At 40.7% G+C, this 14,363-nt stretch overlaps 1 protein-coding gene across 1 annotated transcript in view; it reads left to right on the top strand.

The window, feature by feature from the left end:
* tent4b (terminal nucleotidyltransferase 4B) overlaps positions 1 to 14,363 on the top strand; it is a 42,194-nt gene that overhangs the window by 3,188 nt on the left and 24,643 nt on the right. The window contains exons 2-3 of the mRNA XM_078400405.1: positions 8,439 to 8,562; positions 9,002 to 9,048. Coding sequence (XP_078256531.1) covers positions 8,439 to 8,562; positions 9,002 to 9,048 — 171 coding nt within the window. The remainder of the gene's footprint in view (positions 1 to 8,438; positions 8,563 to 9,001; positions 9,049 to 14,363) is intronic.

Below are 14,363 nucleotides of genomic sequence, written 5' to 3'. Positions count from 1 at the left end.
AGAGTGGCCTAGCCTCATGAGCCATCTTTTCTTTATGTTCTTTATGTCTGTTTTTTTGCTGGACTGAACTCGTGTCTTTAGATGCTCATGAAGCTGTTTCTTTTCTCATGAGGAAAGATGGTTTCCAATCATGGAACACCTTTTTGTATATGATTAAGTATCTATGCAATCATCTAGTTTTATTCTATCAAATCAGTCCCCTTACTTTGCTGAGGAACTAAGAGTCTTCTTTGGTGACAATAAGGGTTGATTTCAGGGCAGTCATAAACTGGGCATATTGCAGTGCTTATAGGGTGAAGGAAGATTGTTTGTAGTTAATGGAGGTAATAGAATGGATATGGCAGTGGTCAATCAAACCATCATTGGCCCCTATTAGGGGTATTCCCTATCAGACAGTGTTATAATCTAAAAGGTAACAGTGCCTGGATTGAAGGCATTGTCTCGACATCTTGTGCTTGCCTTGCTGTTGAAGCTGGGAATTCATTATGAGTCCATGCATTTTGTCTTGGAGAGAGACTCAGCTGGAGTTGGCCTTCGTTTCTTGCAATCGTGTCTTGGCAGAGGGTTGCACCCAAAGATACTAGAGGAACAAGATGGACCACTCCATTGAAATCGCCTATACTGAAGTGTAGTATGCAAAGGAGTGTAACTTCCGCCATTTTAGTAAGCAAACCCTGCCATTCGCTGTGCCTCTCGCAGTGTAATCAGTGTTTTGGGGGAACAGTGTGTGTGATGATACCATTGAAATGCAGAATATATCTCGTCTATCAATTCACAGATTTTTGTTATTTTTCTTTAAAAATGTTTCTGCAAGTTTTTGCCTACTAAAATGGCGCCATGACATACCAGGGTTTTTAGGGTCGAGTGGTCTATCTTGTTCCTCTAGTATTTTTGGTTGCACCCTATTCCACTCTAGTGCTGTTCTTCATTGTCGCTTCAGTTTGTCTCCCAAAAGGATATGGACCAAGTTTTTTTAAATTGAAAGGCGGAATAGTAGTTTTCCGTGGATTCTTCCAAACCAAGGCTTTGGGTGTTTGTACTGATGGCACAATATGTTGGTTCCAAGCCAAAAGGTCTCCAGGCATTCATTAACTCTACCGTGGGAGTCGCTGAGTTGCTGGACCAATACTTGCCCATCACGTATAACTCAGTTTAACTATATTGTTGTCTTTGAGTTCCAAAGCCATGATAGCAGAGTGACATGCAGGGCCGCTGTTGGGATTGCCTTTGTGGATCCTGAACTTCATACTCTGGACCAGAGGTTACCTGGGCACAGTTTGTTTTAACATCACCTGCCACATGTGCTTGACAAAGCAAGGTCGATCCATGGGCAAGAAGACCCAAGTTGTCTGGAGACCAGGCTCTGCTACATGGGTATTAATGTTCACACAGTGGTTGGCACACAGAAAACTGCTGGCATGTGCACCTTCACCCATGCTTTGCACATGTAGGCACAGGCCCTGGGCCTTCCATAATGCCACCTTGCCCACCATCCCATCAGCACTCCAGTCACTGAGCCTGGCCACATACTCAATCCTTTCCTCTTACCTGGTTCTGCGTGCACATCTAACTGCCTCCCTGACCCTCCGCTCCAACTCTGACCACCACAAACATTTGGTGCATGGTGAATAGGGTGTTCAGTTGGGGTCAAGGATTGAGATGCATGAATCAACAGCTTAAAATTCTTGTGGGTCGTGGGTTTGGCCAACATTTTAATTCCAGGTAGACACAAAATGCTGGAGTAACTCAGCAGGACAGGCAGCATCTCTGGAGAGAAGGAATGGGTGTCGTTTCGGGTCAAGACGCTTATTCAGACTGAACTGAATTTTAATTCCAGCTTTGGGTAAAATGAAAAGATATGTATAAAACTCAATAGCATTAAAAAAATATTGAATTGCCAGTCTGTTAAATGGTTTAAGGATCAAAGCCAATTCTGTCTGAAGGCTCTTAATCTACAAATGTTAATAATAATAATATATTCCTTTATGCGTCCCACACCGGGGAAATTTTGTGTTTTGGTTCTTGATTGTACTCTGCCTTCCTGTCCCTATGATTTATTGTTTGCTGTGGAGAGTTTGAGAATCAGATACTTTAACTGAATTGGTTGTTGGTTAATGATTACGGTGTGTTTACCGTGTGATTATGATCAGTTGTAACTGGCATCTTGAATGTAGCTATTTACGAAATATTACTTATCTTGTTGTAAGTTAATTTTTAACTTTTGAACATTTTTTTGCAGCTTCGCTCCTGGTGCATGTTCACAGTAACTCATTTTGTAAAAATATTAGTTACATTTTCTTTCTCTTCATTTCTTAGTTGTGTGGCTGAATAGAGTTAATATTCTGAAGCATTGCTCCATTTCGAGGTTTGGTAAAAAATAGTCCCTTTAACTGCTTTGGACAGATGATCACTTTTTAAAATTCTTCCACACTCTGAGGAGCATTTGCAGAATGTTATGCTCATGATTCAAACTATCTTGTCTTTGGAACTGGAATATAGCTGTGAGGGTGAAAACCCCTGGAGGAGAACAGGAGATTATTCTATCGCTTATGTCTAGCTTGTTAATTGAAAATAAAAGTTTTGCTTTTTCCATTAATCACTGTACCGTGATACGTTTTTTTCAAAATGTCACTATTTTGTACATCTTTTGTTTGTGACTTTTACATCTTTCAGAACTCTCTATAGAATTCTCTGTCACCTGTAAATTAATTTAATGTGCTTTCAACTATGTCCACTTTGATTCAACAATATATCACATTATTAAGTTATGATTTACTTTGGGAGGCTACCATGGGAACACTAATGCACTGTGTCCTAAGCAGCAAATGAAGTACATGGTTAGAAATCTGAGCTCTATACAAGCAATTTAAGTCCAAGTTCAGTCTGCAGATCGCACAGTGGGTTGGACTGAGCTGATTGCCAGCTGTTGGAAGTGCACTCGTTACAGACTTCGGTGCATACATGGCCTAAAACGGAAGTCTGAGATGACAAGCTGGATGTCCGATGCAGTCCTTCCAAACTCCCACTCAGCTGCTGAACTTGCCACTAAGTTTGTACGGAGTTTGTACGTTCTCCTCGTAACCTGCATGGGTTTTCTCCGGGAGATTCAGTTTCCTTCCACACGCCAAAGGCGTACAGGTTTGTTGGTTAATTGGCTTGGTATAATTGTAAATTGTTCCGAGATGCAACACCTGTCGCTAAAGCTCCTCCCTCGACTCTGTCCAGGGGCCCCAACAGTCCTTTCAGGTTAGGCAAAGGTTCACTTGCAACCCCTCCAACCTCATCTACTGTATCTGTTGTTCAAGATGTGGACTCTCGTACATCGGTGAGACCAAACTCAGACTGGGTGAGCGTTTCGCGGAATACCTTTGCTCAGCCTGTGTGAACCAACCTGCTCTCCCGGTTGCTGGACACTTTAATTCTCCTTCCAATTCCTACACAGACCTTTCTATCCTCTGCCTCCGCCATTGTCAGAGTGAGGCTAAAAGTAAATTGGAGGAACAGCATCTCATATTTCGCTTGGGCAGCTGACAGCCCAGTGGTATGAATATTGATTTCTCTCACTTCAGGTAGCCCCGGCATTCCCTCACTCTATCCCTCCCCCACCCACATCGCACTAGCTTCTCATTTTCACCCTACAAACTGCTTGCAATGGCCTGTTTCCTTTATCATCATCTCTTTTGTCATATCCTTCATTCATTGTGCTTTATCTCACCACATCACCATCTATATCTCTCGTTTCCCTTATTCCTAACCAGTCTGAAGAAGGGTCTCGATCTGAAACGTCACCCATTCTCTCCAGAGATGCTGCCTCTCCCACTGAGTTACTCCAGCTTTTTGTGTCTATCTTCGGTTTAAACCAGCACCTGCAGTTCCTTCTTACACAGTGTTGGAGTAACTCAGTGGGTTAAGCAACATTTTTCTGCAGAACATGGATAGGTGACTTTTTCAGGTTGGGACCATTCTTCAGACTCCAACACTTCTTCAGAGGTTATGCCTCAGTTATATAGGGTGTCCGTGAGACAACATCTGGCATATAATGCTCAATATTGGATTCCTTATTTAAGGAAGAATGTTAATGCATTGGTTGTAATTCACAAAGATTTACGTGACTCATACTGGAATGCACATGTTGTTGTATGTGGAAAGACTGGGCAAGTTAGGCTTTAACCTACTGGAATTTAAAAACTGAGAGGAAACCTGACTGAAACATTTTAAGATTCTGGTGGACCTTGACAAGGTAGATATGCCAAAGATGCTTGTTCTTGTGGGAGAATCTAGCAATGTTTAGAAGCAAGAACTTGCCCCTTTAAGAGATATGAAGCGTACATTTTTTTACTCTGAGATGGTCATAAGTCCTCAGCCTTAAAAGGCATGGAAATAGTCTTTAAATATTTTTAAGACCAAGTTAGATAAATTCTTGATAAGCAAGGGGGTGGAAAGTTACCAAAATTAGGTGGGAATGTGTGTAACAGTCAGTCAGCCATGATTTTATGAGATGGTGGAGCAGGGTTGAAGATCTGAGGAGTCTTAATCCTGCTTTCTTTATGATCATGGCTGATCTACCCCAGGCCTCGTCTCTTATGTGTCCATTCCCTTCAGGGTAAGGAATTTGAGAGGTCCGCTATCCTCTGTTTTCGAAAGTTCCTGCGCACTTCATTTTAAAATGACCACCCCTAATCTTGTAACTGTGTCCCCTTGTTGGAGAGACTATTCTGCTGGAGGAAATGTCTCCAAATCTAATCTGACATTCCTTCCTGGATCTCATCTGTTTCAGTAAGATCATCCCTTATTGTTCTAACCTACAAAGAATATATAATATTTTTAGTCGCATATGATACGACAATCCTCTCATTCCAGGAATTAGCCTGAATCCTTTTTGTACTCTCTCTAGTATGTAGTATGCCCTTTAAAAAAAAGTAAGGGACCAAAACTGTGCACAATGCTTCAGCTGTGGCCTCATCAGTATCCTGTAGAACTAACAATACTTCCCTGTTTCTAAACTGCAATAAAGGCATATCCACTTGCCTTCCTAACTCATTGCTATATCTGCCTGCTAACGTGTGCATTTCATGCATATGATCATCTAGATTCATCATCTGCAATCTTTAGATTTCTCTTGGTGGTGCAGAATCTTGCAATTTATTACGTTAAATGCCATTTGCCCACTCACTAAACCTATCTGAATCCTATGGTAGAGTCCTAATGTCCTAAGCACCCTCCCTCCTGCACCTTTTGTCACCTCGTACCCTCCTCCAATAGTGAATAATTGAGGGCCAAGAACTGATCTTTGAAGCACTCCACTAATTACGTTCTTCCCACCTGAAAAAGACCTGTTTATTCTGAAGGGTTTTTATGTATTGACCAATCTTTATTCCATGCTAATACACCTGCTACTATCATGAGTTCTTAACTGGTGCACCAGCCTTTTATACACCCATCACCCTTTATGTGAAAAGGTTACCCCACATGTTCCTATTAAATCTTTCCCTCCTTACCTTAAACCTCTGGTTCTCAATTCCCCTACTCTGAGCAAGAGACTCATTGCGTCTACCCGATCTATTTTTCTCATGATTTTGTACACCTTTATGAGATCACCCCTCATCCTCCTGCGCTCCAATGAATAGAGTCCTAGGCTGCCCAACCTCTCCCTTTAGCTCAGCATTGAGCCCAGGCAACATTCTTGTAAATCTTCTATGCACCATTTCCAGCTTGACAACATCTTTCCCATAACCTGGTTCCCAGAACTGAACACAATACTCTAAATACAGCCTCACCCACGTTTTATGAAACTACAACATGACCTCCCAACTTCTATACTCTGACTGATAACTGATCTCATCTCCAAAAGAATATAGAGAGATGTTCACTTGGTCTTCTGGGACTTCCCCAATCATCACATGGAATTGAACACCATGAACCGACGTGTATCAGACTTCTTTATTGTATTCCTCCTAGCAACAGTATCCATAAGCAAAACAGCTGAAATTCCACTTCTCTATGCAATATGGATGTTAATACTGTCATTAATATTTAAAATGAATAAAATTCATACTTTCTGGTAGTGGCAACATCGTGCTCTTCCCCTGCTCGAGGGGTGAATTTAATCTTGTGCTTTAACTCTGCTTCACCTCCACAATTTCTAAAATAAATGACAGTACAGTATAGGTGGTGCTAGCTTCAAATATACTGTTTCATGGCAATCAGAGTTCTATATTTTGTGGAATTATTATTTGTCTTGCCTTTTCCATGCAAACGCTACTTATAAGTCAAAAGGTAAGCAAATCGAGTCTGAAGAAGGGTCCTGATCCTTTTTCTTCCGAGATGCTGCCTGATCCACTGAGTTAATCCAGCACTTTGTGTCTATCTTTGGGAATAAAGGTATACAGCAGCTTGGTTGGCATGGTTGAGATGAGACGGAGGCTGTATGGTGTTGCGAGTGCGGCTGCGACTCGCCTTCGGAGGCTTCGGCCGCAGGCTGTGTGCCCTGTGGACTTCTGGAGCTCGCAGGTCCGTGGGTGGGGGCCGACTTCGGGAGCTCCGGCGGCGGCAGTGTCTTCGCCCGCCCTGAATCGCGAGGCTTGGGTCGGCCTGCTGCAGACCTTTGACCGTCTGGCGCGTCCTGGAATAGGCCACGGGATATTCCACCGCCCGGCGGGGGCTTCAATGTTGGGAGCCCCGACCGCCCCAACGTGGCAATTTCGACTGCCTGACCGTGGGAGAAGACGGCAGGGAAGAGAAAGACATTCTGGCCTTCCATCACAGTGAGGAGGTGACTGGAGGAGACTCACTGTGATGGATGTTTCTTTTGTTTTATGTTGGTTTTTGTGATTGTGTGTTTTATTGCTTTCTTTTTTATTGCCTCTCATTGTTGAGTGTGGGTAACGCAATTTTGTCCAAGAACATGTTTTTGGGTGACAATAAAGGTTATTCTATTCTATCCATGCAGTATGAGTGTGACTCCAAGAATGTTACATGTTAAATGAAAGACAATTTGAGCTAATGTGCCTTTTGCAATGTTGAAGCTCCATGAGTGGCATCCTACCCTTCTAATTGCAAAAAAAAGGGTTCCATTCTCTTCTGGAGACAAGAGATTGCAGATGCTGGGTTCTTGAGCCAAAAGCCCTTAAATCTGAAGATGGCCCGATCTGAAACATCGTCCATCCATTTCCCAGCACAGATGCTGCTTGACCCGCTGCGTTGCAACAGCAGTTTGCTTCTATTCATTTCTTCCTCCTGCTTTCCTTAAACATACCTGTGCTACTGACAGCTTGAAGGGGAAATTTAATTATGTGAAATGTTACATTTGATAACAAAGGGGATCGGATAATGTCAAAAAAACACTTAAAACGTTGTTGACGGGATTATTTGAGGTCATATTTTGTAAGGCCCAATTGTTTTAAGGTTGTTGGAGGGGCACCAGGTGAATGCAGTGAAGCTGCAATACAGGACTCCATGTATGTGAGCAGCAAAAGCAGCCTGCAGCAGACAGCGAAGGGATCTCGCTATCATTGGGTCAGATAAAAGCTGTTGAGTCTGTATCGTGTATGGTGGTGGATAATAAAACAGCTTGAGGAAGGAGGTTGTTTTTGACATCATCTCCATCCTTAATAATTGTGGGGTTCTGAGTATGTGATGACAGAAAGCTGAATATTTGCTGATGAATTTCAGTTCCCTCGTTGCTTTAGTTCTTTATTTCTCAGGAAACAGTACCGCATCTTCCATTTGCAGCCCTGTTGAATTCAACAGTTTCAGAGAATTTGCCTTTCCAGTTTGTTCAGAACTGCTTTTTAGATTTCTCCTAACTGTTGAGTTCTGTACCTGATACAGTTCAGCATTGTTTGATTGTTCTTCCTCCTCTGGCCTCATTCTCTTGTTTCTTTGGAAACCATCCGTTTCTTAGCAATCAAAACCAGAAGCTTAAAATTACAACCAAAAGATTATGGACGCAGCAAGGAAATCTAATTTTGAATTGCAAGGACTTGACATTTGTGAATTAGAAAAGAAGCAATCTTGATGTTTAAGAATAGATCACTGGGTTACTGGAAGTAAAGTGAATAGCACATTAGGAATATGGAAACAAAATGGATATGCGATTAGGATTTAATCACACTTGAAGTTTGAGTTTCACTTTCATACCAAACATATTTCCTGCTTTCTTGTAATCCTGTGGCATTAACTCCTACCTTCCTCCAACCCTTTTGACATGGTGTTAGGGGTTATGGGGAGAAGGCAAGAGAACAGGGTTAGGAGGGAGAGATAGATCAGCCATGATTGAATGGCAGAGTAGACTTGATGGACCGAATGGCTTAATTCTGCTCCTATCACTTATGAACTTATCCCCAACCTTGCTCTAAGATTGCTAACACATTTCATAGTTGTTCAATTATTTTAGTAATTTGCTGCAGTTTCTTTAATATCTTTTCGTAACATTTCAGACTTCACGAAGAAATTATTGACTTCTATAACTACATGTCACCAAGACATGAGGAAGCTAAAATGCGGATGGAGGTTGTTGAAAGGATAGAAAATGTCATTAAAGAACTATGGCCCAGTGCAGATGTGAGTATTACAGAGAGATACTAACATTAATTTTAAGAATCACTACATTAAATAAGAGGCATTAATTTGGAGGAAACTTTGTTGTGCCCTTAATGTACAATTGAAGACTCTTCTGTAATTTACTGCTCAATAATTTTTCTCTGCCTTTTGTCTAAAGACATTTGCTTCCATTGGAAAGTCTTGAACAATCATGCTTTGTTTACTTTTTTGTGCTAGTTTGTAATCTGTTTATTTTGTGTTTCAGAAAATGGTTACAGCATCTGCTTAAAAATTTCAGTTTGATATTGAGTGTATTTCCCCCCGCTGTTTTATTCTACTATGTAGCCACTAGTGGGCAGTAAAGTTTAAGTGATAGCAACTGCTTGCATTATGATTCTACTTTTACAAATATGCTTTTAATGTACATTCATTTTATTAATGCTAAATCGTTACATTTCAGGTGCAGATATTTGGAAGTTTTAGCACAGGCCTGTACTTGCCAACAAGGTAACATTTGGAAAGTATTTGTAATAATTTTTAGTACATTTTTGATGTTCATAACTAATCTACAGGCGATAGCTACAATTGATCACTGTTTAAACTTTACAATGCGGAAAAATTCAGTTCAGATTTTCGGAATTATTTCTAAATATATTTTGATGTTTTTGACTTGACAGTCACTTTATGGTTTAATAAAAAATTATATTTTAATATAAAAAATAAAGTCTGTAGAGGGGACCCAACCCAAAACGCCACCTCTCCAAGCTCTCCAGAGATGCTGCTTGACCCACTGAGTTACTCCAGCATTTTGTGTCGTTTATATATATTTTTCAAATAATATTACAAATACCTTGCCAAAAATACAAATGAGGTGCTATTTTTTTAGCGCTTCAGCCCTATCCTTTTGCAATAATATCTTGCTGAAGAAGGGTCGCTACCCGAAATGTCACCCATTCTTTCCAGAGATGCTGCCTGTCCTGCTGAGTTACTCCAACATTTTGTGTCTATCTTTGCTGCCTGTTATGTCATATAGGGACACGTAAATTTACTTTTTATATACTTCAATCACAAAGCATGTCCATTTTAACTATTTAAATTTTTTACTTTCTTCCAAACCCTGCCATATATTAGTCCCACTGGACTGCTCTCCAGTAACCAGCCCAAAAACCCATTGTCTGTGTCAGACTTAATGAGGTTTCCAGACTAAGCACAGAAAGAGTCATGCCTCACATGATGTGTGGTAGCGCACCATAGCCAAATCTGATCTTGCCACTTTTACTTGTATGATACGATAAAACTTTACTCATCCCCAGAGGAAAATTGGTTTGCCAACAATCACAACACACAATGACTGCTGATTTAGTAAACAAGGTGGAAATTATGATTCCATTAACTTTAGTTTTTGATTTCCCTGTTGCTTCCTTGGAAATGCAGCAGTTGTCCAACTCTGATCAGCTAAATTATTCGTATACTGGGTCAAACATGTAATGCTAATCACCTGTGTAATAAAACTGTCCATCAGATAAGTGCACAGTTCATCGCGGGGCGTTTATGTATGAATTAAGTTGTTTGCTTCTACAATTTGCATTGCATCGGGGATCGATCACTTGAAAAAGTAGAACCTGAAAAACAAAGTGGTTAACGCCTTGGGTGCAGCAGCAGAATTTGACCACTCATGCAGAAGAGGGAGACAAAGTTCCCATGAGTATGACTAAGCAGTTTAAAACATGAGTATAAGTGAACAAAGATCAAAGTTTGGGCCTGGGTGGTCGCACTAGGTTACAAAAAAAGGGAAGGCTAAAATCATGGATAATTTTAAATATGAATCATAAATTAAAAATGCTAGGTCAAAAGAAGCTAATATGGTTGAGTGAGGATATAAGTGGTAAGCAAGTGGAATTTGCTCTTGGGGAGCGAACGGAAATGATTAGTATAGATTTATTTAGGCAAAGAGGATGAAAGGTTAGCCATGGGAGTAATCACATGCTGCATTGCACAAACAATAGGAGTTAGTGGAAGCTGCCCTGAGATCAGGGCAGGCACTTTTAACGTTATGTAAGTGATCATGACTGATTTTCATGATGAAATGTACAGGGCTGGAATCTTGTTTACTTATGCAAGTCGCCTCTTGCATGAGTGTTTTAAATTGCTTAGTCATCCTTTGGGGAAGTTTGTTAAAAAGGTCATAAGTGATAGGAGGAGAATTAAGACATTCGGCCAATCAAGTCTACTCAATCATGGCTGATCTATTTCTACCTCCTAACCCCATTCTCCTGCCTTTTCCTCATACCTGTGACACCTGTACTAATCAAGAATCTATCAATCTCTGGCTTATAAATATTCATTGACTTGCCCTCCACAACCTTCTGTGGCAAAGAATTCCACAGATTCACCGCCCTCTGATTACCTTCTCCCTTTTAAAATGGGTCAAAATCCACCTCTTTAACCAAGATGTGAATCGCCTTGTGAAAGTGCCTTTTTGTTGTTCTGGTAAGTATTTGTGGCAATCCCTTGATGCACATCGGAGCACAATTACTTGAATTTAACAATGCAAGTTGTAGAAGTTAACAGTTTAATACTAAGCGCTTATCTAATGGTCAGTGTACAAAGTTGGAAGCTTCAATTGGGCTTGAACAAAGCAGTGAAGATGGGAACAATCAGGATGAATGTGAAAGTTTCCTTGAGTTAAATAAAATATGCCAGGTGTCCTATGCTGTTGTTCACAGTGAATCACTGGCATGGTGTTCTTTAATTATTTGGTGAGGCTTGAAATGGCGTAGAATGTATGATTTAGGACACTAATTTATGACGACTGAGTCATATTCTGTTATGCCTGACCAACGAAGTAATAGAAAAAGTACCTTGAATGTTAATTTTTCAGATTGATGATCTTTCAGCAGAATCTTCTGAAAAAGGTCATTGATCTGAAATGTTAACTCTATCACAGTACGCATGCTGAACATTTCCAGCATTTTCTGTTTTTATTTCAGAATTTCAGCATTTTAAAATCTTTGCTTTTAAATTACTAAATGTGATTTGGGGAGTGCATGCAATATAAAACAATAGAGAACAGTGCAGGGCAGGCCCTTTGTCCCACAGTCTCTGCGACAACCATTAAGCTAATTTAATCTGTACATTTGCTGTGATATGGTCCATTTCCCTCCTTTTCCTGCCTGGTCATTTGTCTGTCTAAATGCCTCTTAAACATTGATATTGAATCTGTTTCTAAAACCTCCCATGGCAGCATGTTCCAGGCACCTACCACTCTGCGTGTAAACAAACACTTGCCGTGTAAATCTCCTTAAAATATTCCCCCTCTCACCTTGCAGCTAAGCCATCCAGTATTTGGCCTTTTCAAAATTGCTGAAAAGATTCAGAATGTCTACTACATCTGAGCATTTCATTATTTTATATACTTCTGTCAGGTTGTTCTTCAGCTTCCAACGGTCCAGAGAAAATGATCCAAATGTGTCCAACCTCTCCTTGTAGCTATACTAATCCAGGCGGCTTTCTGGTAAACATTCAGCAAATGCTTTCCAAAGCTTCCACATCCTTTCAGTAATGCAACAACCACGACTGCACACAATACTTCAAGTGTGTCCCAATCAAAATTTAATACACAACATGAATTCCCAGCTTTTATCATATCATATCATATCATATATATACAGCCGGAAACAGGCCTTTTCGGCCCACCAAGTCCGTGCCGCCCAGCGATCCCCGTACATTAACACCATCCTACACCCACTAGGGACAATTTTTACATTTACCCAGCCAATTAACCTACATACCTGTACGTCTTTGGAGTGTGGGAGGAAACCGAAGATCTCGGAGAAAACCCACGCAGGTCACGGGGAGAACGTACAAACTCCTTACAGTGCAGCACCCGTAGTCAGGATCGAACCTGAGTCTCCGGCGCTGCATTCGCTGTAAAGCAGCAACTCTACCGCTGCGCTACCGTGCCCCAACACTCTGACCAAGGAAGACAAGCACCCTATCTACTTGTGTTGTCATTCTCAGGAAGCTATGGACTTGCACCCCAAGATCCCACAATATATGAATGCTCTGCCTTTTACTATATACTATACTCTTACATTTGACATCTCAACATGTAATGTCTCACACTTCTCAGGATTAAGTTCATTTGCCATTTCTCTGCCCATATTTCCAACAGGTCTATTACCTACTTATTTCTTTCACAACATTCCTCACTATCAACAACTGCTATTTTTTGACTGTCTACTAGTCAGCCCACCCACATTGTCAACTAAATCTTTTCCAACAGATCACATGGAATATTATTCCTCCAGTTAGAATTACACCCCTCCACCACGACCATCTGCATTCTATTACCAAACCAATTTTGTATCTAATATACCAAGTCTCCTTGGATCCCATCAGCCTACCATGAGGGGCCTTGTCAAAAGCATTACTAAAGAACATACACAGCCTCTCCTTCATCAGTCATCTTTGTCACCTCCTCAGAAAATGCAGTCAGGTTTGTAAAACATGATCCCTCTGCACAAAGCCCTGCTGACTATCCTTAAGTTAATGGATTTCCAAATTCGAGTAGATCCTCTTGTTAAGAATCTTTAATTTCCCTACCATTGATGTGATGTTCACCGGCCTAAAATTTCCTTGTTTGCCTCTACTGAACTGCTAATGCAGAGAAACATCATTGGCTATCTTCAGTCCTCTGGGATCCCACCAGAGACTGAGGGGGATGCAATGATCTCTGTCAAGGCCCCAGCAATCTTCTCTCTTGCCCCTCTCAAATAACCTGGGATAGATCCCATCAGGGCTGGGGATGTACCCACTGTGATGTTCTTCAAGAGAGCCCAAATCTACCACCTGCTTGATATCAACATCTCCTAGAATAACAGCCTACACTTCCTTAATCTTGCTATCCTCCATATCCTCTTCCTAGTCACCCTCTTGTTTTTTTTTTGTGTATCTAAAGAACACTTGGCAAAGTTCCTGCTAATTGAGCTGCATTGTGTTTGAATGCAAGAATAGGAACGGCATATTATGTTTTTATTTGTCTGATTAGTGTTTTTCAATTATGTGAAGTTTATATTCTGCCATGTCCTTTTAAGTAAATGTGACTATTTCAAGAAGTACTCCATGCAAGAGCTATAAATTTTCAGCATGGATAAAATAGATTGGGAAAAGAGTGTAGGCATTTCAAAAAATGTAGCAATTGTATGGTGAAAAAGTAAATATCAAAATCAGACGCAATTAAAATTAGGTCTCTGGAGAAACGATTCTGAGAAACGATTTCACATTTTGTATTTTATAATACTGTGCAATAAGTACTGTAAAAATTAAATATGAAATAAAATACACATTGTGCAGAATGCATAGCTTAGATGTAAATTTTGAAATGTAGTGCATATGTGGAAAATTACCGGGGTACATTCTTGCCCATAAGAAGCAGGAATGATCCAATCTGGCTGACCAATGACCTATCAATCTATCATCGATCAATTAAAAAAAATGTTGGAAGGTGTCTTCAATAATGCTGTGAAGCAGCACTTATCTACAACTGCCGATCAATATTCAGTTTGGATTTCACCAGGACCACTGGGATTCATGCCTCTTTACATCTTGGAACAGATGTTGACCAAGCAACTGAATTCCAGAGCTGAAGAGAAAATGCAAGCCCTTGACAATGTAGCATCAAGCTTGCCTGGTAAACTTAAATGGGAATCATACCCAGCAGAATGGAAGATGAACTTGGTTGATGGACGTTAATTAACCCAGCCTGAGGATATTACTGCAAGAGTTTCGCTTTGCAGTGTCTTGGACCTAACTGCATTCAG

This window comes from Rhinoraja longicauda, chromosome 6, assembly GCF_053455715.1.
Source record: "Rhinoraja longicauda isolate Sanriku21f chromosome 6, sRhiLon1.1, whole genome shotgun sequence".
NCBI lineage: Eukaryota > Metazoa > Chordata > Chondrichthyes > Rajiformes > Arhynchobatidae > Rhinoraja > Rhinoraja longicauda.
This window is presented reverse-complemented; position numbering and strand designations above follow the sequence as displayed.